The sequence below is a fragment of the Drosophila novamexicana genome, unplaced genomic scaffold (genome assembly GCF_003285875.2).
Source record: "Drosophila novamexicana strain 15010-1031.04,08,12 unplaced genomic scaffold, DnovRS2.1 tig00000485-arrow-pilon, whole genome shotgun sequence".
In the NCBI taxonomy this organism is placed as follows: Eukaryota; Metazoa; Arthropoda; class Insecta; order Diptera; family Drosophilidae; genus Drosophila; species Drosophila novamexicana.
In genome coordinates, this window is record NW_020824808.1 from 3,060,876 (window position 1) to 3,083,730 (window position 22,855).

Sequence of the window (22,855 nt, forward strand, 5' to 3'; positions counted from 1 at the left end):
AACGACGCAACGGAATGGCACGAAATGAGTCTAAAAAATAAACTAAACAACAACTTGACGAAGCCAACTGTGGCCAGTGCTGGAAAACGCTTGTTATTGTGGCGCAATTTCGTTAAAATTTGAAGTCTGAGATATTTAGAAGATAAGAAATAGCATATTCTTGGCCAGTTCATTTGAAATACGTAGATTTCAAATAGGCTTTTATTTAAAGAAAAACAACAAGTCTTGTCTCGTCAAATACGTGTATATTTAATGCTCGCAGTGCATATGCAAACTGCGCGCTGCATTTGTAATTGTAGACAATATAAATTTACAATTGCACGTTTACTTTTGTGCTTCAAATAAATTAACATAGATAAACAAATACATACACATACACATACATATATATATATATTTATAAATTTATATAAAAAACAATTACAACTACAATTATGAGTACGTTTTGAATGTTCAACATTAAAATACAAACATTCATACATATAGCAACATTAGCGATCAACAATTAACTATTATTGCATATGTATAGGAAGACGCCGGCGCGCGCGCAAATGCACGCACGAAGGGTTTTTAACAAACAATGAACATATATGCATACACAGGTACATAGGACACATATGTATGCACATATATATATATATATCTACACACAAAAGCGTGCATTACCCTAAGCAATCTCAATTTAAATACAAGTACTAATCTAACATACAAACAGCATTAAATTTATTACGAATTAAACTAGTCTGCAAGCGACGAACTAATCTACTTCTCCATCTCGCGATGCTCCCGCTTAAAGCTCCATTCAACAATAACAAAAGCGACTGTGCCAATGGTGCCGGTGGCCACCAGAATGGCCAGCTGGACGTACAGACCAAAGTGCGAGGAGTAAAAGAAACTGATGGCCGCCGCCACGGATTGTGTGAACTTGAATAGCGCAAAGGCGCCCACAGGATTGTTGACAAATTCGCCGCCCAGCATGGAGTAGACCTGGGTGTTGAAGCAGGCGTCGCCCAGACCCAGCAGAAAGGCACAGACTAGAGCCATGGTGGCGCTGGGTGGATCCAAGTAAGATATATCGGTGGTATCCGTAAACGGTGCGCTGTTGGGCAAGTTGAGGAATGTCATCAAATAGGCAGCCATGTGCAGCACATAGCCGGCAATAACAATCGGATCGCGTCCAAAGCGTGTCGTCTTCGAGGCCAAAATGCCAAAGAAGCCGCCGCCAAACACCTCGCCGACGCCAATGCAAATGCCCACCAGGCCAACAATTTCCTTGGGCGTTGAGGCGATTTTCGAGGTAAAGCCAATGGACGAACCAAACACGCCGCTGAAGAACGACAGCTCCAGACCTAAAATCCCACAAAAATCAAGTTAAAGGCTAAACAGACAACAAGTTAGCTAATCGCAACACACCTGTATAGAAGAAGGCCAAGCTGAGCAGCAGCATTCTCTTGGTGCAGAACAGTTTGCCGGCCAGCTTAAGAGCATACAGCGCCTGGCCACAGCCCGTGTGCTGCTGCTCCAGCTCATTATCCTGCTCCGCATTGCTGGCCATGAAGCGCAGCGCGGCCAAAAACACAATGCCCAATATGGCCACACCAGTGAGCACTCCAATGACCAGATTACGCGTCTCCTTATCGATGTGCGTCTTGTCCTGGAACTGATAGTAGACAAACAGATTGCCAAAGAACATGCTGCACTGCAGCAGGGCCCAAAAGATGCCCGAATTGCGTGAAATCGTCTCCGCATTGCTGCAGCGCGCCAAATAGGTGCCCTGGCCCGTCCAGGTGATCGAGGCGCCCAGACCCAGCACAGCGCTGGCCACATACAGCAGCGCCGTCGACGGGAATAGGAATGTGATCATGAAGAGCCTGCAGAAGGTAACATAAGGCTGTTTAATGCTATCAATATACAAATGTGACAGGCACTCACGTGTAGGTGGACGCGCCCACAACCATTGCCACGCGCGGTCCCGTAAAGGATATGAAGGATGGCGCCAGCCAATTGGAGAGTGAAAAGAACAGATAGAGTATGGCCAGGCTGGTGTAGCCATCGCCTTTGAAGCTGTCATCCTCCTGCGATATGCTGTCCAATATGGTTTTCTGCGTGGTAAATAAAATATTTAATTAATTATAATATTATGCGAAATAATTTGTCGAATCGAAACGTGTCCCGCTAATACAATAAACGTGTTCTGAGTAAAAGTGACTAACAAGTAAGTTATTTAGTCAAGCATGAACGACTAGCAGATACCCTGCCATTATATAATGTATGTATATTCAGTCTAACCTATATCCGCACATACATATACAAACGACTTATTTAGTCATGAATGACCGACTAGAAGATACCCTGCAACCAGCTTTGCATTATAGGTATATTCGCGCCCACTTATATCCACACATACACATACAAAAAGTTTATTTAGTCAACAGTGACTGACTATACGATACCCTAAAATCAGTTTAACAACAAATATAAATAAGCCCTTTTTCCCTTTATCACACACTTTGAAGAATGTATTCTACAATAACTCCTAAGATTCATGTCCGATTGCCATAAAGCTTTTGAAGCTTAAAGTTATCATTTAAATGTGGAAATATACCAAAATTGAAGGCTATATACAACTGTAAAGCTTGTATTCATGAGATGATATCAAGAAGTATTATAGTAATGGGAGATGATATCAAAAAGAATAGTATCATATACTTAGAAAGAGGTTGATAGTCGATATATATATCAATCTTCGGTTAAGTTAAGTTAGGCGACTTATCGAATTAAGAAGAACTTTGATTCCCAGGAGCTTCCATTTTAATTTTCGTGTTACTAATTGTCCTGCTCAAGAATAAATTTATACTTTATAGTGCTGCTAGAACCAATATACCCGCCCTTTTTGTTCACCTATTTTCAGGTTATACAAATACAATATAATTTTTAAATGTTTCACTTGAATACTAAGCACGTTTCGACTGCTCAGGGTTAGACTAGCTGAAACTGCCAGTTTAAGCGTTTCCTATGCGGATGCGGATGCGGATGTGGTGGGCGTTGTTTCCATTTGGGCACGGCTTTTGTCTAGATGACGCCTGCAGCTGAGTTTGTCAACTACAGAGCTGTATATATAGATCTTGATGTGTATATAAACATAACTTAAGTCAATTGACAAATCAGCTTTAAACAGGTTTTACGGCCAAATTCAAGTGCAATGACAGCTGCAGCTGAAAATTCTTGCATGGCTGCTCCGCAGCCACATTTTGCATACGAATTAATTAATATTTATGGAAAATTACGTGCCACAGACTTAGACGAAACGTGTTTTGTCTGGGCAAAAAATTTTCCACGCTCAAGCCGAAGGATTTTGTCTGAAAGTTTAAAAACGAAATGATATCGTTATCGTCTACTTGACTCTGACACCAATACGATTGGCATTCATTACGCACCAGTCCTTGTGCCCATTAAGAAGTCAAGTTGTCAGCGGGTATTATCTAGAACTAGGCACTATGTTGATCTCTCAGCTGGCCCCCTCGCGAGATTGGCGCATCGTGTGCAAAAAGTCAATGACAGTGGGGAAAGTGAAAGTATAATGTTTTATTGTGAATGCAGGAATTTATCAGCACGCAGGCTTTAAACGAAGCCGAAGCAACGTATCGTAACGTAGTTAGCAATTTAATACATTTCATATTTTCATAAGGTGAGCTTTAAAATTTTGATGCATTTCATAAGCGAACGAACACGCTTATCAAGATCTAACAGCACATTTGCCAGGGTATTTAACAGTCGGCACTCCAAAAAAAAGTGATGCTAAAACCAATTCTAACACTTTTAATTGCCGTTAATGAAAAATAAAACGTCTTATCTTTTGGCGAAAAAGAGTATTTATTAGGCAGAAACCTATTAATTGCGGCTTTCCAAATTATAAATCGCTGTTATCAGGGCCTCAACAGATCCATAAGACTTGCACCTACACACACACACACACACACATACGTATACGTATAAGCTTTATGTAATCATAAATACCACTACAAAGTCTTCAATGCGTGCAACAACAATGGACTGATAAGAGAACTAGAGCTATAATCAGCTCAATGGCGACACTGAAGCACACAAAGAACATTAAAATGAAATAAAAAAAATAAAAAAGAGTTGCACTTGCCAAAGTGGGTCAAGTTTTGTGCAAATACTACATGAGAGACAAAAGTCTTAAAAAAAGAAGGCCTTAACATGCGAATGTACGCATGTATGTGTGCAGTCATGCGAAAGTCAATGGCCCAAACTGTAAACAACAGTAAGGACTGCAAACCCGCAGCCGGAATTAAAAGCTGCTGCTGCCTCCGAGATCTGATATAAAGAGTTATGCGCATGTTACGCAAATATCAACTGGTGCGACAACTTTTAAACAATACGAATGTGGCGCCAAAAAGAAGGCCTGCAAAAAAATGCTGAAACTAGTTTCATTGGTTAGTTTTTATTGTAGACAACTACAATGAGGGGGGCAGCAAGTGGGCGGGGGTCCTGGTGGGCTCGTCTATGGCGCACCCACTTTTTTGGGTTGAGTAATGACGTTGCAGTTGGCGCCTAACGGTTATTATGCTCAGCCAATGGGACAGGCGCAGTTTTGCGTCGTTTAGCAACACTTTTGCTATATTTTGTAAGTGTATGCGCTGTTAGTATTTCTGTTTGCATGTTAACCAAATGCATACGCTGGTCAGTCTGGCCTTGAGCCTGTGCATGTATGCTGCGTGAGTGTGTGTGTGTGTGGCGAACTTGCATTTGCAATGACATTGAAAGAGTTGACTTTGATGCGTTAGCGCGCGCACACACACACACACACACAGACAGTTGCTTGCAACCTATATTGTGAACAATATTTTGTATTTGATTGCGCAATCATGTGGAAAGTTAGCAGTTATGACCAGGCTGACAAACTAACTAAAATTAAATTAAATATGTCTACAGTTACAAATTCCTTTTTAATTTCCCACTGACATGTGCGCACATACATACATACATTGTAATTGAATGTTAGGCAGTTGTAAATGTTGTTAACAGTTTGCTTACATCGATTATACATATGTATGTTAATACACTTTTAAGAGCATTTACGCATTTTCTTGTATATATGCATAGTAGTTGCAGTTATCTAAATTTATTTTTGGGTCAGTGGATAACTCCGTAGTAAATGTACTAGCGTGCCTATGGATAGATTGCGCCGTTTGCCAAGGCCTTTTGCACCAAAATTGCGCTCTAATGGGCCACACAGATATAGTATATACACTGTACGTATTGGCTACGACTGGTCGATCGATCGTTTTTATTCCTCTATAAGTTTTGTAAGCGGTGTTTGGTGCACGCCCTGCTTGGAATTCCAACTCACTTCGATGTGGAGCGTAGTAAATTGTTTAACAATATAAAAAGAAAACAACAAACGAATCAACTGGAGGGCAAATTGCACAATGTACACGTTGCCACAAAAGTGAGAGTTACATGTATGCGATATATTTACACAATACTCTGCTCATTAATTAAAGCTTGGTAACTGTCAAACAAACCCGTTGAAGATTCAAAAAAAAAAACCTCACAGGTTCCAATTTAAAGCTTTACCATAACGGTTTTTGCAAACGGTTCAATGAACTGCGTACCCTAACAGAACATAATTATGATGAGTAAATGTTCAATACAAAACACTTACTGCAGTGAGTTATTCCGTTTCAGATCGCTTTCCAAAAGGCATGCGATAAAAAAGTGCTTAGCATACAAAACAAAAAACCGGAATTTCAACAAAAAAAAGACGATTGAAATAACACGTTATTTCGACGCGCCGACCTAAAAATACACTTGTTTTGGCTAAACATTTTCCGGAAACAGTTAAAAATCGCTTATTTTAATAACAAAACTATACAAAGAATTCTTTATTAATGAATGTTTATAAAATATTCCCATATTAACAGGTTCAAAATGTAAAGCAACATAATACTGCATACGCTGTAGGCGTTACATATGTAATGACAAAATGTTGCAAACATTTGCAAAGCATTTCAAATAACAGCGCAGTTTATATATATGCATATGTATATGTATACACAGCGAGCGACCTTCATCTTAACACTGTTAACAGAATCCGGACAAAAGCCTGAATAAACCGCTATGTAAGCCAACAAGTGAATGGACGCCGTAATGAAGCTACATATATGCAGCCATAAAAAACATTAAATGTTTGTAATTACTATAATGACAGTAGGGAATAAGCAAATACAAAGGCATACACCATAACACAAGCTTCATTTGTGTGGGCGTTAACTTGTTATCGGACCACAAAGGCCTATCAATGTCAGCGCGTTTACAGTGTGAGAAGCATCTCTCGCCGCCAGTTAAGTGACATCTGCCCTTTGACAAAGGGAGTTGACTCGCAATGGAAGTTGACTTTTGAGCTCGTCAATTGAATGCAAGCCAGTCTCCAATTGCATTAAATAAATGTATTTATAGATATGTGAGCGAATGAATGATAATTTAGCGGCTTGCGAAATGTTGCGTTATCAGTCATGAAATATTATCGTATTATAATAACGAGCCGCAGCTTAAGCAAACAGCGTCTTAGAATTGATTAGAAATACGATATACAACAACCTAGTCTATTAGTTGATACAGGCAGAAATCAGTGTAATTTACTCAAATGGTAATTGAATGAATCGCTTTCTTTGTGTGCAGCAGCTAATATGTGCTTTTGGTCCGTGTGTGTGTGTGTGTGTGTGTGTGGGGTTGGCTGGCAATAACTGACACAAGACGACGCCACGTATGCCAAGGCTACTACAACGTCTATTGGCAAGGACAAGGACGAAAATAGCGCTCTGGCGCAGGGATTGTCAACAACGCCCACGCATACACACAAAAGCCCGGACGCACACTCAGAACTTACCTCAATATTACACATTGTTTGAAATGCAGTAAAAACAAACATAAAACCAAAGCCAAGTATTATTATCATTACGAATTTCATCTCCATTTTGTCTTATTTTTATTTTATTTTTGTCTTGATTAGCAAAATTTCGTGTAGTTTTATTTATTTGTTTATATTGTGCATATCAGACGCGCAGCATTTGACGTCACAAGCAAGACGACGGCTGAGTTACGGAGGAGGCGACGGCGACGGCGACGTTACCAGCGACAGCGAATTTTGATGCTCAGCGCGGGTTAAAATCAAAACATAAAAAACACAACTTTATGTATATTGTTAAAAAATTGCCTAAACAATAATTAGCAACCCAAAAGAAGCTTCACGGAGAATTTAAACCGAAAGACACCAAAATGTTTGACGGTGGGTTAATGTGTATGTGATGAGGTTTGAGAGTGGATTGAAATCAAAAAGAGAATGTGTAAATATACACAATGTTAATTATAATGCAGTCATGCTCGAAATGGCACTGTTAACACTGATAACAGCATCAGCTGCTCAATTGAACCGACTGTCGTGCAACCGCCACAAACTAGTATTTTCATTTATCGAATATTTGGACCATCGAGAATCGGGCGGATTGATGTGTAGTACATTTTATTTGAATACCAACATTTTTAGGGTTATTTTCAATTTTTTTTTTTAAAGCTAATATAAATTAAATTAAAGCCAGACCATTTTAAGTAGAATGATTGGCGTGATTACCTTGAGTATTATCATAGCTTGGTGCGTACATAGGCGAAACCTGAGGAACTACATTAGGCTCGATTTCCATGGCCATGGGTATAGGGGATTCCCGCTGCAAGTCAGCTTCGTTTTCAGGTACAATGTGTGTGCCTCGTGTGCTTGGAGTTACGTGTGCGTCCATGCTGCTGCACTGATTTATCATTTGACATATTTTGACCAAATCCATTACGGCCGAGCGACAAGCAAGGCACATTATCGACGGCCGACGTTGGCTACTCTTTCTTTGGCGCAAAAACGGAGCACGTACTCGCTTTGTCTTCGATACAGGAGCACGCTTAACGGCTTTGACTGCACCTTTCCTGATGCGCGGTACACGTGTGCTCAGCCTAACATTACCCTCTGAATCGGCGCTAATCACTCGCACCGGATTGGAGCATGTACTTCGCTTGCGAGGAGCTGCTCCTGCTGCTGCTGCTGCCGAGGTATCTACCTGGCACATGGGAATCGGCAGCAGAGAATATTCATCGGTGGCACACTTGATGGTATGCCGTATGGCATAATCCGAGGAGCCAGTGCAGGCGAGCACGCCAAGATTGGTCAGATTGGCCAGCGACTGATGTATGATCTCATCCAAATTGGGCACATTCTTGCCCCGGCGCATTTGGCGCTTAACGTGCTGGTTGATCAGCTCGGCAGATACGAAGCCCGATCGCGATGTCTGCAATGCGGAGACGGCTTTGAAGACGTGTCGATTGACCTTCTTGGGCACATTGAACTGATCCATGTCAAACATTAAATGTTAAAACAATAATTTCGTTAGAGTAAATTTTGTTTTTCTTTTTCATAAAATTCTTTCTATATTCTCGTTTGTCTCGTATAAAGCTTGTGTTCTATTCTGTACGAGTTTCGGAAATGTTGTGTGAAGTGCCAAACAGGCGTCGACTGTTTGAGCTTCGAGTGAAAGGCAAAGTCTACTGTTTAAAAGCTAAAACGAAGAGATTTTCGATTTTATTTATAACAATTTTGCAAAATTCATGTAAGTGTTCAAGAGGTTTTGTGTGTCTAACATAGATCGTTTATTATATCGTAAACATATAATATATCATGATTCCTTTTGTGTGTTAGTTCCTTTTGGTTCACTATTAACACTAAAATCTTTTGTAGGTATTTATCGTTATAATCAATTACATTACATTTAACTGAATCTTTCGCTTGCTACAAATTGGAGTGAGGCTCGAAATATATCCAATTGAACCATAAATCAATATTTGTTTTTCTTTGTTTATAACATATGTAATAGTATATATAGCATATGGTATGTGTATGTATAAGTATAAAGGTAAATTTTTTCTGGCTGCCGTCCAGTTGCTGCCCAGCGGGGTACTTTGTACACTTGGCTGGCGTCCAGATCGGCTGACTCTATGCATCTCCAAAAAAAGCAAATGTGGAGCGAAAAAACAATTTCCAGAGCTGGTTTAACACAGACGGTATACAGTTATTGATAAACAACAGATATTTATCATTAACATCATTTCTTAAAATTATTTAAAGGGTTTCTGTTTGTATGTTCTTTTTTTTTTTTTTTTGCTATGCTGCTTTGAATATCCTTTAGCCGGCATGTGTAAAATTGAAGATTTCTTTCATTATGTTGTTTCTCTGATTGATTCTGTTTATCATTTGATTCAATTCATTCTGGCTTTAGCGCGTGATGCGCTATTAATTTATTCGCTCTTTTTGTGTGTAATCACGGCATCATCGATCTCCTCCTTTGGCTGATCCTTATCGCCCCAGCCCCAGGTGGCGTGGGTGCCATCGCCGGTGCGCTTCACACGCTTCTTGATAATGTCGGGGGAGACGCTCTTTAGGTCGTAAGCCCAGCCAATCTTGGCAAAGAAATCAATGAAGGCCGTGGTCAGATTTAGCGAATATTTGCCAAACTCAGCGGTCTTGTAGTCCCAGGGGAACACATGATGATAGTTGTGCCAGCCCTCGCCGAAAGCGAGCAACGCAACAGAAATGTTCTCCGAAGGATTGATGAATCTGTCAACAAGTAGAAAGGAGTCAAAAAAATGCCAATGCGTCTCTTTTTTAGATATAAGCTCACCTGTCATAGGGACGGCCACCGAATTTGTGTGCAGCACTATTCACCAGCCAGGTCACATTCAAAATGAAGCACCAGCGGAACATGGTGGCCACAAACCAGGCATTCATCAAGGTCTCATTCCAGAAGTACATGGGCGCCAAAGTCGGCAGAATGAAACAGGCCAGGGGCATCAGAATCATGTAGTGTCTAAAATCGAGAACAAATTTCAGGTAAAGGTAGGCGAGGCGTTGGGTTTAGCTATGCACTCACCTCTTCTGGAACATCAGGACGGGATCGGCACGCAGATCGGACAGATCAACACCCTTGCCCTTGGCCTTCACCTCGGGATGCTTCTTGCACAGCAGCCAGCCAATGTGCGAGAAGAAGAAGCCACGTGTCGCATTGTGCGGATCGGCATCGGTTTCCGAGTACTTGTGATGCACACGATGATCGCGAGCCCAATGGAAGGCGGCATCCTGGAAGGCCACCGTATTGAATAGCACCAAAATCACGCGCAGCGGCCACTTAGCCTTGTACGAACGATGGGCCCACAGACGATGAGCGCCAGCAGTAATGCCCAAGCCAGAGACAGCATAAAGAACGAAAGCTGTAAAAAGAGCATAAAGACATTAATTATATATCTTCTTAACTACAAATAAGCATTGATTATGGCATTATGACGTTATCGAGTATGTATTTTCCCATTACAACTATAAATTTATCATTCTACAAATGGAAATAATACAGTTTTACACTGGCTCTGGTTGATCATGATCAAACTGCGCTAGATTCTTTGATTTAACAAGCATGTCCCCAATGTTGCGTATGGCATATGATTTGCTATCATCGCTGGCAGAGAGTATGCCCAGGAAGGTCAGGTTATGCAGCGAGGATTTGATGCAATCATCTAGACGATGCACAGGATTCCCATTACGCATCGAGTACTTCACGTGCTCTTGTATGACTGAGAATGGCGCATATTCCAGATCCTCGTTATCAGTGATGTACCTGACGGCCTTCAGCACATGCCGATTGACCTTGCGGGGTACTCGAAAGTTATCCATTTGTTTTCGCTACGTATATGTGTGTCTGTTCAAGTGTATTATACGTTTGTGTATTTGAGTGTGTGTGTGTGTAAGAACTTGTACGTTTAAATCGAATTGTTTTTATATACTAAGCGTGTTGACAGCAAAACAACTGCTACTAGTCGGATAAATAATGGGGCTAGGGTCTGCGAAACACTTGGGACAGCTAGAAATAGAGTTCAGCCTGACCCCGTAAATTAGACATACCCTAAATAGGAACTCAATTAGAATATGCGCATTGCAAACAGGAAAAGTGAATTTAATTTTCTTTACTTATATTCCCTCATTGATTATTAAACAGGAATTTTAAGAGCTAAGAGGGAATTGTGATTCCATAAGATATATAAAGCAAAAGTGCGTTTTCCCTGAGTTTATGGAATGTATTTTTTTACATTTAATTTATACAATTCTTTTATAGAATTCTAATATAGAAAAAAGCGAATAGGACTTCTAAAGTTGCAAATGAGAAGAAGTGTTTTATAATCAACTCGCATTAAATATGCGAGTTGAATTAGGGATTATGCTAATTTTGAGTCTGGACTGGCGGACTGCGATAAGACTTTGCCCAATGTTATCAGCGCCAAATTTGAAATAAACAACACGCCGATAACCTCGCAATTGTAATGCGCGGCACGCGACGGAAAGATGTCAGCGATGAATAAACATGGAAAAATATTGATGATTGAGGTGATTGAGGCTATCTGTGTGCTGTGTGTGTGTCTGTCCACTTACCCAAAGCAATTGTCTGCCATTTGGCCGAGGTGAAGATCAGCCAAGCGCCGTAGAGTGCGGCCAAGTGCAAATAGCCGAAGAGAATTATATTGCGCCAGACGAGTTTCAGTTTGCGCCTGTCGGCCTTTTTCATGGAGACGATATCCTTGACGAGGCCGCCATCGATGGTCTCGGCATCGCACTCGAAGAGCACACCGGTCGAGTCCTGCTGCAGCTTGGTGGGATTCTGCTCCGACTCGGCGGCTGCTGTGGCAGCGGCCGAGATTAGCGAGTCGGTAATCGACTGCCCTCCGGCGGTTGCGTTGGGCGGCATATTGTGGCACCAGTTACTGCAACACAAAACAATAACAAAAAGCATTAAAATAACATAAAAAAAAAAGCAAATTTTAAATTAATTGCTTGGGCAATTAACTAAACAAATTGGCTAAGCTGAACTTGACACGCTTTACCTATAGCTGCCGCCCTAGACGCGCTCCCAAAGGTGACGTCGTGGTCGCCTCGTCTTTATTGCCAAGCTCGTAAATTGTTGCTGCCTTACGTTACTTAACGTTAATAACAATAATTTACCTTGCAATTTGTTGTCAGGCTAAGCCTTGAGCACCTTGACCTACGTTGAGGCAGGCTGATGGAAAAAAAATCAATAAACTTGTGCCTGTCCTTGGCGAAGGATAACTGCAAACACAGTGAAAGGGCGCTTGAGCGAACTCTCACAATTTCAAATATATACATTTAAAGAGGGGCACTTTTTTTTCTGTATAAAAAACAAAAATAATCAAAACGGGAAATTCTCGCGGGTTTTGTCCAATTAAAACTAAATTTCCTTCCTCTGGAACAGGGATATTTTATACCAACAGCAAAAAAAACAAAAGGAATTTTCAAAAAGTAATAACAAATATTGGGACTTTTATTTGCGACCGGCGAATGCAGATGGCTGCTCAAGGCGTCTGTCTGTCCATTAAGAGATTTTACGGTTAATAATTAAAGTGTCGGCATGACAACAACAATAACAACAGCAACGACAACAACGGAGAGCGCCAGCTGCAGTCGAAAACGATTCAAACGATTCACACCTCTGCAAGCTTGTGTGCATGCACATACAAACACACATGTGGGTCACTGGGGGCGCCTTATGTGAAGACCAGGCATTGGCTTGCAAAAGTGTGCGTGTGTCTGTGTCATGGAAAATTTCCTAGCTTCAAATTTCTTATACAAACACACTAACACATTAGCAACAACAATTGGGCATTAAAGAGAGTGTAATAACTGTTATTCAAGCAAAAGCAAACCGACATCAATTAGTAGATGCACTATTTATTTATATTGTGTATGCACACACATACAACACCTTTGTTACCTTTGTTCACTTATAAAAAGTTCTTATTGGACAAACCTGCCAACTGGGGGTTAAGTTTTAAACTGTTGAGCAGAAAATTTGCGCATAAGCCATCAAGCAGCTCTATGTTAGAGCTTTTTGCTTACGTAAGCTTTGGTCAACCCAAATTGGTTTGTTGTGCCGGCAAGCTTTTACAGGTGTGCGCAGCGATTAGAAGAAATATTTATTATCCATACAAAGGCAGACATCGCACGATACTTTTATATTATTCAGGGTCAAGGTTTCATATTCAGCCGATAACTGACGACATTTAATCACGTTGCTTTACCGCTTCGCATTTTTAGCGGGTAATGGGGGTCTAATGGCCAGTTGCTGGCTAAACAAAAATCTGATGAAACATCATGTGTTACTGATATACATTAAGAAAACAAATTAAATAAATAAACCAAAATATTAAACACAAACAAAGCTTGTATTTTTTCAGTGTAAAACGCATTGCCAGCTTGGCTTGCACCCGCGCATACATGCAAAAGAACAAACACCCACACATATGTAGGCTTGTACGTACAGCATACATTGAAATGTGAACCACGTGTATATACGTGTGCCTAAAGTCATACGATGTTTACGCAAGACAGAGGCAGAACGATGGCAAGAACAAGAAATCTGGTTGAGTTTGTTTGTATTATATTGTTGTATGTGTATGTGTGCGTGTGAATACTTTCATTTCAAAGAATATGTATTTAGAAAACAACGAAAAGAGACGATCGCCTACGAAAGCTTTTCTACTATGGCGCACAATTGAAGTAAACATCTGTTTATTCTCGCGGAGAGAGACGCACCGAAAGATGTCGCAGAACCGGCAAACGTCTGCCTATTTATGCCTGCTTATTTGTTTTTTGCCAGTTTTCATTATGTTGCGCCTCGCATGAGATACAGTCTAACGCTTTGATATTGAACTTGAAATCTGAGTTGACGCAGTCCCATTGGCGACAATGCCCGTGCGTGCACACAGAATGAGAGAGCGTGTGAGAGAGCGTAAGAGAGAGAGAAATTGGGCTGGAGCTTAATTCGCCGACCGGCATCACGTTGCAACAGCGTGATTCGCTCTGCTCAACACGTAAAATCGGGTCGTCTCGGTCATTTTCTATTGATGCTTCTAATCTGCTAAATTGTGTGCTTAATTTTGCAACAAAAAAAAAAAAGAAGAGCTTTCCGGCAGCTTGTTCAATTTATTAGCAAATGTTAGATACACGACACATTGTTTAGTGTAAGTGTACAATTAACAATGCTAAAGCGGAGCATTTTGTAAAAACAAAGTTCATGTTAATTAAGCCATATTACATTTTTGTTGATTGAATGTTTCAACAATTTACTGAGTAAGCTATAAGGCTTTTGCATTTTAAGTTTTAACAATACGAGTTCATTAGTCGGAGTTCATTACGATCAAAAAAAGAAAAGAAACTTGCATTTCAATATACGGAAATCGTAGCTGAGCTAACATAATGTTAGGATGTAAGCGCTTTTGCATACATATTAACAGATTAACCGTGGCACCAGAATAACATACATATGCATATTTCGTTAATAATTTATGTTTCATTGTATAGTCTACGAGCCATAGCATTAGTATGTTAAATATGTACATGGTCGAGTAGCTAAATGCCCCAAGCTAACTATGAAAGACCCCGAGTGCTTGCGCCTAGGTCTCTAACCTTCGACAAATAGACGCATTGGCTGTTAAAGTACAGCCTTCAAAAGTTAAGAGTAGCTTATAAGAAATTAATTAAGCTTTAAAATTTTAGCGATTTGCATGCCTGATGATCGGATCGCTTGGACGCAATAAAAAGTTCTTATAGCAGTTTTTTTTTTCTTTTGGGCCGTAAGAGAAAAGAAGAACGCAAAAACACTTTTTTTTTCTTCTTTTTGTATTGTCTTTTTCTCTATATATTCTATGGTCAGTTGGCTACAGTCACACGTTTGGGTTAGTTAATGGTTTACATAAACACTTTAAAATCCTGTCGCAACTGCCAAACGACAACGAATACTAACCTGTTTTGTTGACAAAGCTAATAAACTTTGCCTGTCGCTGTTTTTCCTTTAGGTAAAAATCAAATAAAAACTGTAGTTTGTCACTGTTTTTGCACCGAGTATTTGTATGGGTAACAAGCGAACAGTCAGCGTTAACACGTCCGTACGCTCTACGGTCTCAACACTAACTGAGAGCAACTTGGGCAGTGTGGTGAAAATATAAACTTTTTTTTCTTCGCAGAACTTTTGACGTTGGCAGCGACGCAAAACTTTTACTGCCCCTTTCTTTCGATTTGTTGATACGCCCGAAGCTTGCGTACGCCAATCTGTCATATACATATGTATGTATATGTGCATAACAGCACATATACATACGTACACATACATACAGGTGTACATCAATTGAGATGCTGTGCGTTGATAACAAACCTACAGATTTGCACGTATGCACTTCTCAGAGAAATGCGCAAATGTTGCGGCATCAATTTAAAGCACGTTAATGAATGAAAATGACTTTGAAATCGCAATTTGGGCCCTTTGCAAATAACTTATGGGCCTCGTTAATAGATCAATTTAAATAATGTAACTGGCCAAAGGCAAATTGTTAAATTTGCTTGGGGTACACAACAATTTAAATCTATTTCAAAAGCATGCACTCTGTACTCCGTTATGAAAATATTTATATAGATATCGTACAAATAAGATTACCAATTTCTAATCTTTGATACGGGTTCAGAGTATTTATGCTATTAATAATCCATTTGAATGACTATTGTTAGTTAACTGTGTTAACGTGTTCACTTTTGTACTTTGACCTGTTGAAAAAGCAGAAGATATTTTATACCCTATCTTCAGGGCGAAGTGTGCTATTATTTTTTGTATACAGTTTGCAACACTCTCCGACTGAGTAATTAGCCCTATATAAGGCCATTTCTTGTAAGTATTTAGAACTTTCATTTTTCTAAATAATATTTAAATTTATTTGTATTAATGCATTTTATGGCCTTCGCTCCAGTCTGTTCTGCAATTGGGATTTGGAACATTAAAATTATGCATATAAATAAGAAGCAATTTCCAATTCAAAATAAAAAAGTTTAAATGTTTAAAATTTAAGTGAATCTTGGCATGAAATCTTTTACATTATCTGATTAGATACATATAAGAATGAGGTTTCCATTAGACTGATTATTCCGATCGATCGGAATAGAGTATTAAACTTCTTCATTTCATGGTTTAGTTTTGTTAAACAAACAACTTCTGCTCGCCTATCTGGTCGAGTCTAACAAAAGACAAAGATTAGCATGTGGTAAACATTAATAAGTAATATATGCATGGTAAAACGGAGACAAATTCTTTGCTAAATCAAATAATAGTGAAATACTCTTAAATATGCATAACTGGGCATAGAACGTAAACGATATGCACAGCTGTTGCTTGAACGTAAACGAGATTCGTGCATCAGCTGTTCGTGCAGCTACATTAGAAGAAAGTTCTACATGCAACGCTTATATGTACATGTACATACATACATATGTTTGTACAATTTTCCAAATAATGTAACTAGACATGCAAATGCGCATTGGTCGCATGGAAATTTCTAAGGCATATGAACTCTGAAGTCAATTTGATTAAACGTGATTATAATCGTTTTAGCGCCTGTTCAGCTCGTTCTCGGCAGCTGAACGTCAATTGATTAACCCTTAAACTATATATTTATTCTATATAGAATTAACATATGGCTGTGAATGTGTAACATTTTAAAAGAAAACGCGTGATTTCAAGCTATGCCTAGGGGAATCTAATCCAAACCTTGCGTCATTGCATTCAAAGTAATGTGTCACTAAGTGATTGTGCTGCGCATCAGAATACCGTAAAACACACAGTTCTAATCTCTTTAAACAAAAAATAATGTCGTTATTTGGCATATGTATATATTCCTTTAACCTTTAAAGCGAGCTGCGGACGTGTTCAGCTCAGCTACTGCAGACTTTGGCAAACCTCTAGCTGTTACAATGTTTGATTTTGCACAAGGTCAACCAAGACTTATATATATATTTTGATATATATGCAAAAACTTACTTGATACGATTATTTATTAATTTTGTGGTAGATATCCGAAATCTGCAAAATTGCTTGCAACTAATGCCTGTGAGCTAATTATTAGAGACGCCAAGTATCGGGATTGCTGACAAGCAAATATCGAGCTCCATGCTACTCGATACTTAAGCTCAATGCCACAGGCAATGTATCGATATTAAGGAAACAGTTAAAATAAACACGAATGTCGCTTACGGCAAATATGTAACAAATTTTAATTATATATTTAAAGGTACAGTGCATTGCTACAAAATTCAATTAATTCTTTTCTTTAAAGATAGGTCTGAATTCATTGTTACAGATATTATTTATGTAACTTGACATCTAGCTCTACATTAATGTTTGTTTCCTTATGCTTGCTGTATTTTTTTGTTCTAATTCTTTTATAGATTTTTCCATTATTTTTGTTTGTTACCTATCTTGTTTTTGCGAAAAACAAAGTCATTAACAGATGTTTGCATCAACTGTCAAAAAAATTAAATAATCCATATATTTCGTATGTTTACAACGATTACTCAGTATCGGCAGGATATAATAATCGATAGCATATACACAACTTGATGACCTATCGTTACGCCCATTGGCCTGCATAATTATTAGTTCCATCGCAATTGGCATTCGCCCACAACATGTCTCAGCAAGGCGGCGAAGACGAAAACCCGTTCGAGAAAGCAAACCAGGATCAAAATAAGGTAATCCTTGCTGCGCACGAGAAGCCAAATGAGGATCCAAATATTGTTGAGGATCCAAATGAGAATCTTAAAACGGTAAACATTGTCCCAGCTGAGGTGCCCGAATTTGTTCAAAGTAAGGTCATCATTGCTGCGCCCAGTGAGTCGAATAGGGAACAGGATATGGACACGACTACTGCAAATCCAAATCAGGATCGAGAAATTGAAATCGAGAAGCCAAATGGGGATCATAAGACGGTAAACAATGCTGCACCCGAGGTGCCAAGTAATGATAAGGCAACCAGCCCTGCACCAAAAACGCAGAATATGAACGAAAATGAGAACCAAAATATGGTTAACAATACTGGAGTTGAGGAGCCAAAGCAGGATAAAAATGAAAACCATAATAAGGTTAACAATACTGGAGTTGAGGAGCCAAAGCGGGATGAAGCGGACAGCCAGAATAGGGAACTTGTTGACCAAGGCATGGTAAAGAGTGTTGTGAACAAATCGCCATCGTTGCGCATTGCAGTGCACGGCATGTCGGAGCTGATCAACACGCGCCTCTCGACCGAAGCACTGGAAATTTGCCTTGAGCTAATTGAGGCAGGTGTGCAGCCAAGGGCGCTGGCTGAAGTTGTGCTGCATATCCTAGATCTGAAGGTGAAGAAGTACGAGAAAGAGAATGGTCCCATTCTGCCGTAGACTTTGACGCTGTCCAAGCCCCGAAAGCAAAGCCTAGAACGCACATGGCTAGAGATAATGCTTATCAGCACGACAACACCTGCGGGCCCCAGCCGTCTAGACGTAACAATAACAATTCCGTCACAATCCATAGAAAGCGATTACCGCACCAACAAAACCCATCAATTGCGATATCAGAGTTAATTATATTGTTGTATACGTTTTTGTTACTATCGAATATATAACCCGTTGTATTAAGTGATTATATCTTAAGATTATAATATTGTTAATTAAGTTAGTTTGTGCCCAGGCACAGGCTTCTATGCTGCCTTCTTGTCAACGAACAGCACATGCTGTGCATCCTCTGTGGTTAGATCCTTGTCGCCCCAGCCCCACAGCTCGTGTGTTCCATCGCCAGTGCGACGCACTCGCCGCTCAATGGTCTCCGGCGCCACCGACTTCAGTTCATAGGCCCAGCCGATCTTGGCGAAGAAATCGATGAATGCTGTGGTCATGTTTAGCGAATATCTGCCCCACTCGGCCGTTTTGTAGTCCCAGGGGAAGACATGATGATAGTTATGCCAGCCTTCGCCAAAGGTAAAGGCCGACACATATGGGCTTTGTGAGGGATTAATGTTCCTGTACATAGGTAATATATATATATATATGTATTCAAACGATATAACTATGCACAATTATAGGTAATACATACTTGTCATAAGGGCGTCCGCCGAACTTGTGGGCGGCACTGTTCACCAACCAGGTCATGTTCAATTGGAAGCACCAGCGGAACATGGTGGCCACAAACCAGGAGCAAAGCAACGATTCGTTCCAGCAAATCATGGGTATGATGGTGGGCAATATGAAGCAGGCGAGTGGCATTAGCACAAAGTAGTGTCTTCCAAATGCAGAGATTAGTTATAGCTTGAACAGCATTAGATGCGACTAGCTACTCACTTGAGCTGGAACATGAGTATGCGATCGGCGCGCAGATCGGACACATCCAGGCTCTTGCCCTTGGCGACCACATCGGGATGCTTCTTGCAGAGCAGCCAGCCGACGTGCGAGAAGAAGAAGCCACGTGTCGCATTATGGGGATCGGCATCCGTTTCGGAGAACTTGTGATGCACACGATGATCGCGCGCCCAATGAAAGGCGGCATCCTGAAAGGCTATCGTATTGAAGGTGACCAAAATCAAGCGCAGTGGCCACTTTGCCTTGTAGGAGCGATGAGCCCAGAGACGATGAGCGCCGCCTGTAATGCCAATCATGCCCGCAGTATATAGGAAAAATGCTGCAAAAACGCGTCAAAGAAGAACTGGGTCAAATCAAACTCCAAACGGAATGAAATTCTTTGCTGCTTACAGAAGACAACCGTGGCCCATTTGGCCTGGGTTAACAGCAAAAAGCCGCCGTAGACAGCTGCCAAATGTAAATAGCCAAAGAGCATAATGTTACGCCAAACCAATTTCAATTTGCGTTTCTCGGCCTTTTTCAACTTTTTCACATCCACATCCAAAGCGCAGTCCGCAGTATCCGCATCACCCTCAAAGAGCACACCGGTCTGCTTGGAAGCCGTCGCCGCATTCTCGCCGCTCAGCAGCTGCTCCGCCTCGGGGCATGTGGCCAGCACATTGGACGGGCTGGGTATGGCGTTCGGTGGCATTTTTTCTGTAATTCAATGCATTTAGCAATTAGGCAGCATTCGAACGAAATTGATCGAGCCCTGCCGAACTCAGCAAATACTTAGGCTAGAGCTACAAAATTTGGTATGTGACTTATTTTTCACTCAAGCTTACGATATGTAAAAGTAGTTAAATATCAAATTGTTTTTTAAAGGGCTAGCATCGAGTGTAACACATTCCGTTTTATCAGTATGCTATTTGCACTTCTTCAATACAACTCAACGACTGAAGCCAGTCAACAATTACTTTAAGTACTTTGGGCCAATTGAAGAATGTCTAAAAGCCGAAGTACCGAACTTTGCTGCCGGAGAGAGCTGGCTATTGACTGTGAGTTCGTTTTATGACAGCGAAGTTGATGGGTTCTTCCATTTACCTTCGTCTTTAGGCTTATATTCGCTTAGCTTTCAATTTTGGAGTCTCAGTTTTTATTGGCGACACAACGACGTCTTAAATATGGAAAACAGTTTGAAAGTGTAACATCGCCTGCTCGCAGTATTTATACAAAAATGTCTAATCAAAATATGCCCATTTTTTCAACTCTGTTCACTTAGTGAATACACAGATTACAAAATAAAACCTACTAATGACAATAATTAATCAGATTTAATGAAATTCTCATCGTTGCAATTTATTGCTATTGAACTGTGGACAAACACTCTTGTATGCGGCTGGAGCACATGTTCGATGCGAATTCAAAGTGCACGTAGCGCAAGATCGCCCGATCTTGAAGGCGTTTAGGTGTCCAATCTGAGTCATAAACTCGACGTGTGGCTGTTGGCACCGTATTTGCCGGGTTATCTCGCTGCTAACATCAATTACTTGTTGATAACCAAAGCTCCCTCTAGATGTCGTGGTTACAAGCCACCTGGCGTTGAGTTCGTGAAAATGACTGCATTACCCGGCTTTGTCTGGGTAGAAATAATATATGTATCTACTAAGATGAAAGGAAAAACTTATAAAACTTTTCCGATTCTCAACTTTGAAAATAAGCTTGAATATATTGTGCCCAAAATATATACACTACACAAATTGAATCGTACTAAATTAATTTCCAAATATTTTCCAAATTAATTATCATTGTCAGTCAGACAGTTTGAACAATTTTGTATCTATAGTTTCAGTGTTCTCGGTTATGTATTTAAATAAATTAACAAATTCAAGTTGATCAGTTCTGAACTGCATGTAAGGATGTTATTATATACAAAATATTTTAATTTAGTTCTATACACTAAGGTTGCCCTTATTTATCCTTTGGCTTTTCGTTTGGATCCGTTTTTTCGCTGCTGACTTTGCTGCTGTCCTTTTCGCTGGACTTTTCTTCAGATTTTGCTTCAACTACTTTCTTGGACTTCTTGAGCGCCTTCTCTGCCAGCTTCTGCTTCTCAGCCTCAACAAGTGCTGCTTCTTCCTCCTGCTTTTTGGTCTCCTTTTGAGCTGCTGCAGCTGCCACATCCTCATCATCCCAGTCAGCCATAGACCGGTCGCGCTTCAGCCACGAATGTGTGGTGTCTGCCTTGAACGCTGCATGGAATGAAGTTTTCTAATTAAATTTGCAGCTACCAGCAAAGAAGAAGCTACTCACTATTATTGAACCACTTAATGCCGTTCTGCATGTCCTCGATGATTTCGCGTGATGTGTACATTACCTCGTTCTGCACGGCCTGGTGGAACGTTGATGTCTCAAACGAGGCGGAGTAAACCGAGTTGCGATCATGATTGAGTGCACGCTGCGGAAATTTGGCCAAGCAAGTGGCTAGCTCCAGTGCATGGCCCAGTGCTGTGCCTGTGGGCACAATACGATTAACTAGGCCAATATCATGCGCCTCTTGTGAACCCACCGGGCGTCCCGTGAGTATCAAATCCAGCGCACGGGAGAGTCCAATCATGGCGGGCAGGCGCACGGTGCCACCATCTAGCATCGGCACACCAAAGCGCCGATTGAAGAAGCCCAGCACAGCCGACTCCTCCATGACGCGCAAATCACACATAAGCGCCAGCTCCAAGCCATTGGCTATGCAGTAGCCATTGATGCCGCAAATGACCGGCTTTTTAATCTGGCGACGCGTGGGACCAACAGATCCCTCGGGGCGCATCAGAATATCAACGCTTATCTCCTCCTTTTCGTCGGTGCTGATCTCAAGAATGTCAAAGCCCGAGCAAAACGATCCGCCCACACCATACAGGACGGCTACCGGCGAGGTATCATCCGCCTCGAAGGCGGAGAATGCCTCACAAAGCTGAGAAGCGGTACTCGAATCGATGGCATTGCGCTGCTGTGGACGATTAATACCGATTAAAGTAATATTTTTATCCTTCTCCACGAGTATGCTTTTAGGCGCTGCCGGTTCCGACTCTGCTTTGGCTGCACCATCTGCAAAAATAATTATTTTACTAGATAAACATTATGTCACGCTGCGTTTTAACTACCTTTGTATAAAGTATTTGTGGTGGCCAGCATGCGGCGAGATGTCAAACGTATTTGTTGGCCTATCTGCTGGCCCAGCTGCCTTCCTACTTTGCAGAACATGTTGGTGACACGGCTTAAATTGTTTTCTAACTTTAATTTAGCTAACACTTGTGATTACTTCTTTAACTTACAAAGATATGCAATTGTGATTCGCAAAACAATTTATGAATATCGTAAAAAAGGGCTGCCAACTGGGATGGAAAAATGAGAGCTGCCAGTCTGCAGCTCAGCTATTCGATAGTGAAATGCAATCGATAGATATTGCAGCAAAATTGGCCGAAATTGTTAATGATCAGTGACTAAGCAAGTTGTTATGTTTCTTTTGGATTAAAATTTATGCATATTTAAAGG

General features: G+C 40.7%; 5 protein-coding genes across 8 annotated transcripts; all 5 read right to left on the bottom strand.

Moving 5' to 3' along the window:
- Positions 1-244: 244 nt before the first annotated feature.
- LOC115761310 (UNC93-like protein MFSD11) lies at positions 245-7,000 on the bottom strand. Its single transcript, XM_030703040.1, has 4 exons — positions 6,914-7,000; positions 1,933-2,102; positions 1,414-1,871; positions 245-1,349 (listed from the first exon to the last, which is right to left on the bottom strand). Exons 1-4 carry the CDS (start codon positions 6,998-7,000, stop codon positions 763-765), a joined length of 1,302 nt encoding a protein of 433 aa, XP_030558900.1. The 3' UTR covers positions 245-762.
- Positions 7,001-7,553: 553 nt separating this feature from the next.
- On the bottom strand, positions 7,554-8,606 carry LOC115761591. The gene has a single exon (XM_030703386.1). It carries the CDS (start codon positions 8,427-8,429, stop codon positions 7,629-7,631), a length of 801 nt encoding a protein of 266 aa, XP_030559246.1. The 5' UTR covers positions 8,430-8,606; the 3' UTR covers positions 7,554-7,628.
- A 600-nt stretch (positions 8,607-9,206) lies between these two features.
- Positions 9,207-17,040, bottom strand: LOC115761588 (acyl-CoA Delta(11) desaturase). Of its 2 annotated transcripts, none has more exons than XM_030703383.1 (5): positions 16,980-17,040; positions 11,537-11,865; positions 9,990-10,326; positions 9,741-9,926; positions 9,207-9,676 (listed from the first exon to the last, which is right to left on the bottom strand). In XM_030703383.1, the coding sequence occupies exons 2-5, from the start codon at positions 11,847-11,849 to the stop codon at positions 9,358-9,360; spliced, it is 1,155 nt and encodes a 384-aa protein (XP_030559243.1). In that variant the 5' UTR covers positions 11,850-11,865; positions 16,980-17,040; the 3' UTR covers positions 9,207-9,357. The 2 variants fall into 2 exon arrangements, with proteins under 2 accessions (XP_030559243.1, XP_030559242.1); XM_030703382.1 differs by lacking the exon at positions 16,980-17,040 and adding an exon at positions 14,922-15,083.
- A 1,370-nt stretch (positions 17,041-18,410) lies between these two features.
- On the bottom strand, positions 18,411-20,490 carry LOC115761589 (acyl-CoA Delta(11) desaturase-like). Its single transcript, XM_030703384.1, has 5 exons — positions 20,411-20,490; positions 19,718-20,023; positions 19,310-19,646; positions 19,065-19,250; positions 18,411-18,991 (listed from the first exon to the last, which is right to left on the bottom strand). Exons 2-5 carry the CDS (start codon positions 20,016-20,018, stop codon positions 18,673-18,675), a joined length of 1,143 nt encoding a protein of 380 aa, XP_030559244.1. The 5' UTR covers positions 20,019-20,023; positions 20,411-20,490; the 3' UTR covers positions 18,411-18,672.
- LOC115761587 (probable enoyl-CoA hydratase echA8) lies at positions 20,411-22,671 on the bottom strand. Of its 3 annotated transcripts, XM_030703379.1 has the most exons (4): positions 22,636-22,653; positions 22,465-22,577; positions 21,620-22,408; positions 20,411-21,558 (listed from the first exon to the last, which is right to left on the bottom strand). In XM_030703379.1, exons 2-4 carry the CDS (start codon positions 22,562-22,564, stop codon positions 21,278-21,280), a joined length of 1,170 nt encoding a protein of 389 aa, XP_030559239.1. In that variant the 5' UTR covers positions 22,565-22,577; positions 22,636-22,653; the 3' UTR covers positions 20,411-21,277. The 3 variants fall into 3 exon arrangements, with proteins under 3 accessions (XP_030559239.1, XP_030559238.1, XP_030559241.1); XM_030703378.1 differs by having other exon boundaries at positions 22,465-22,668; XM_030703381.1 differs by lacking the exon at positions 20,411-21,558 and having other exon boundaries at positions 21,717-21,820; positions 21,876-22,408; positions 22,465-22,671.
- Positions 22,672-22,855: the final 184 nt, after the last annotated feature.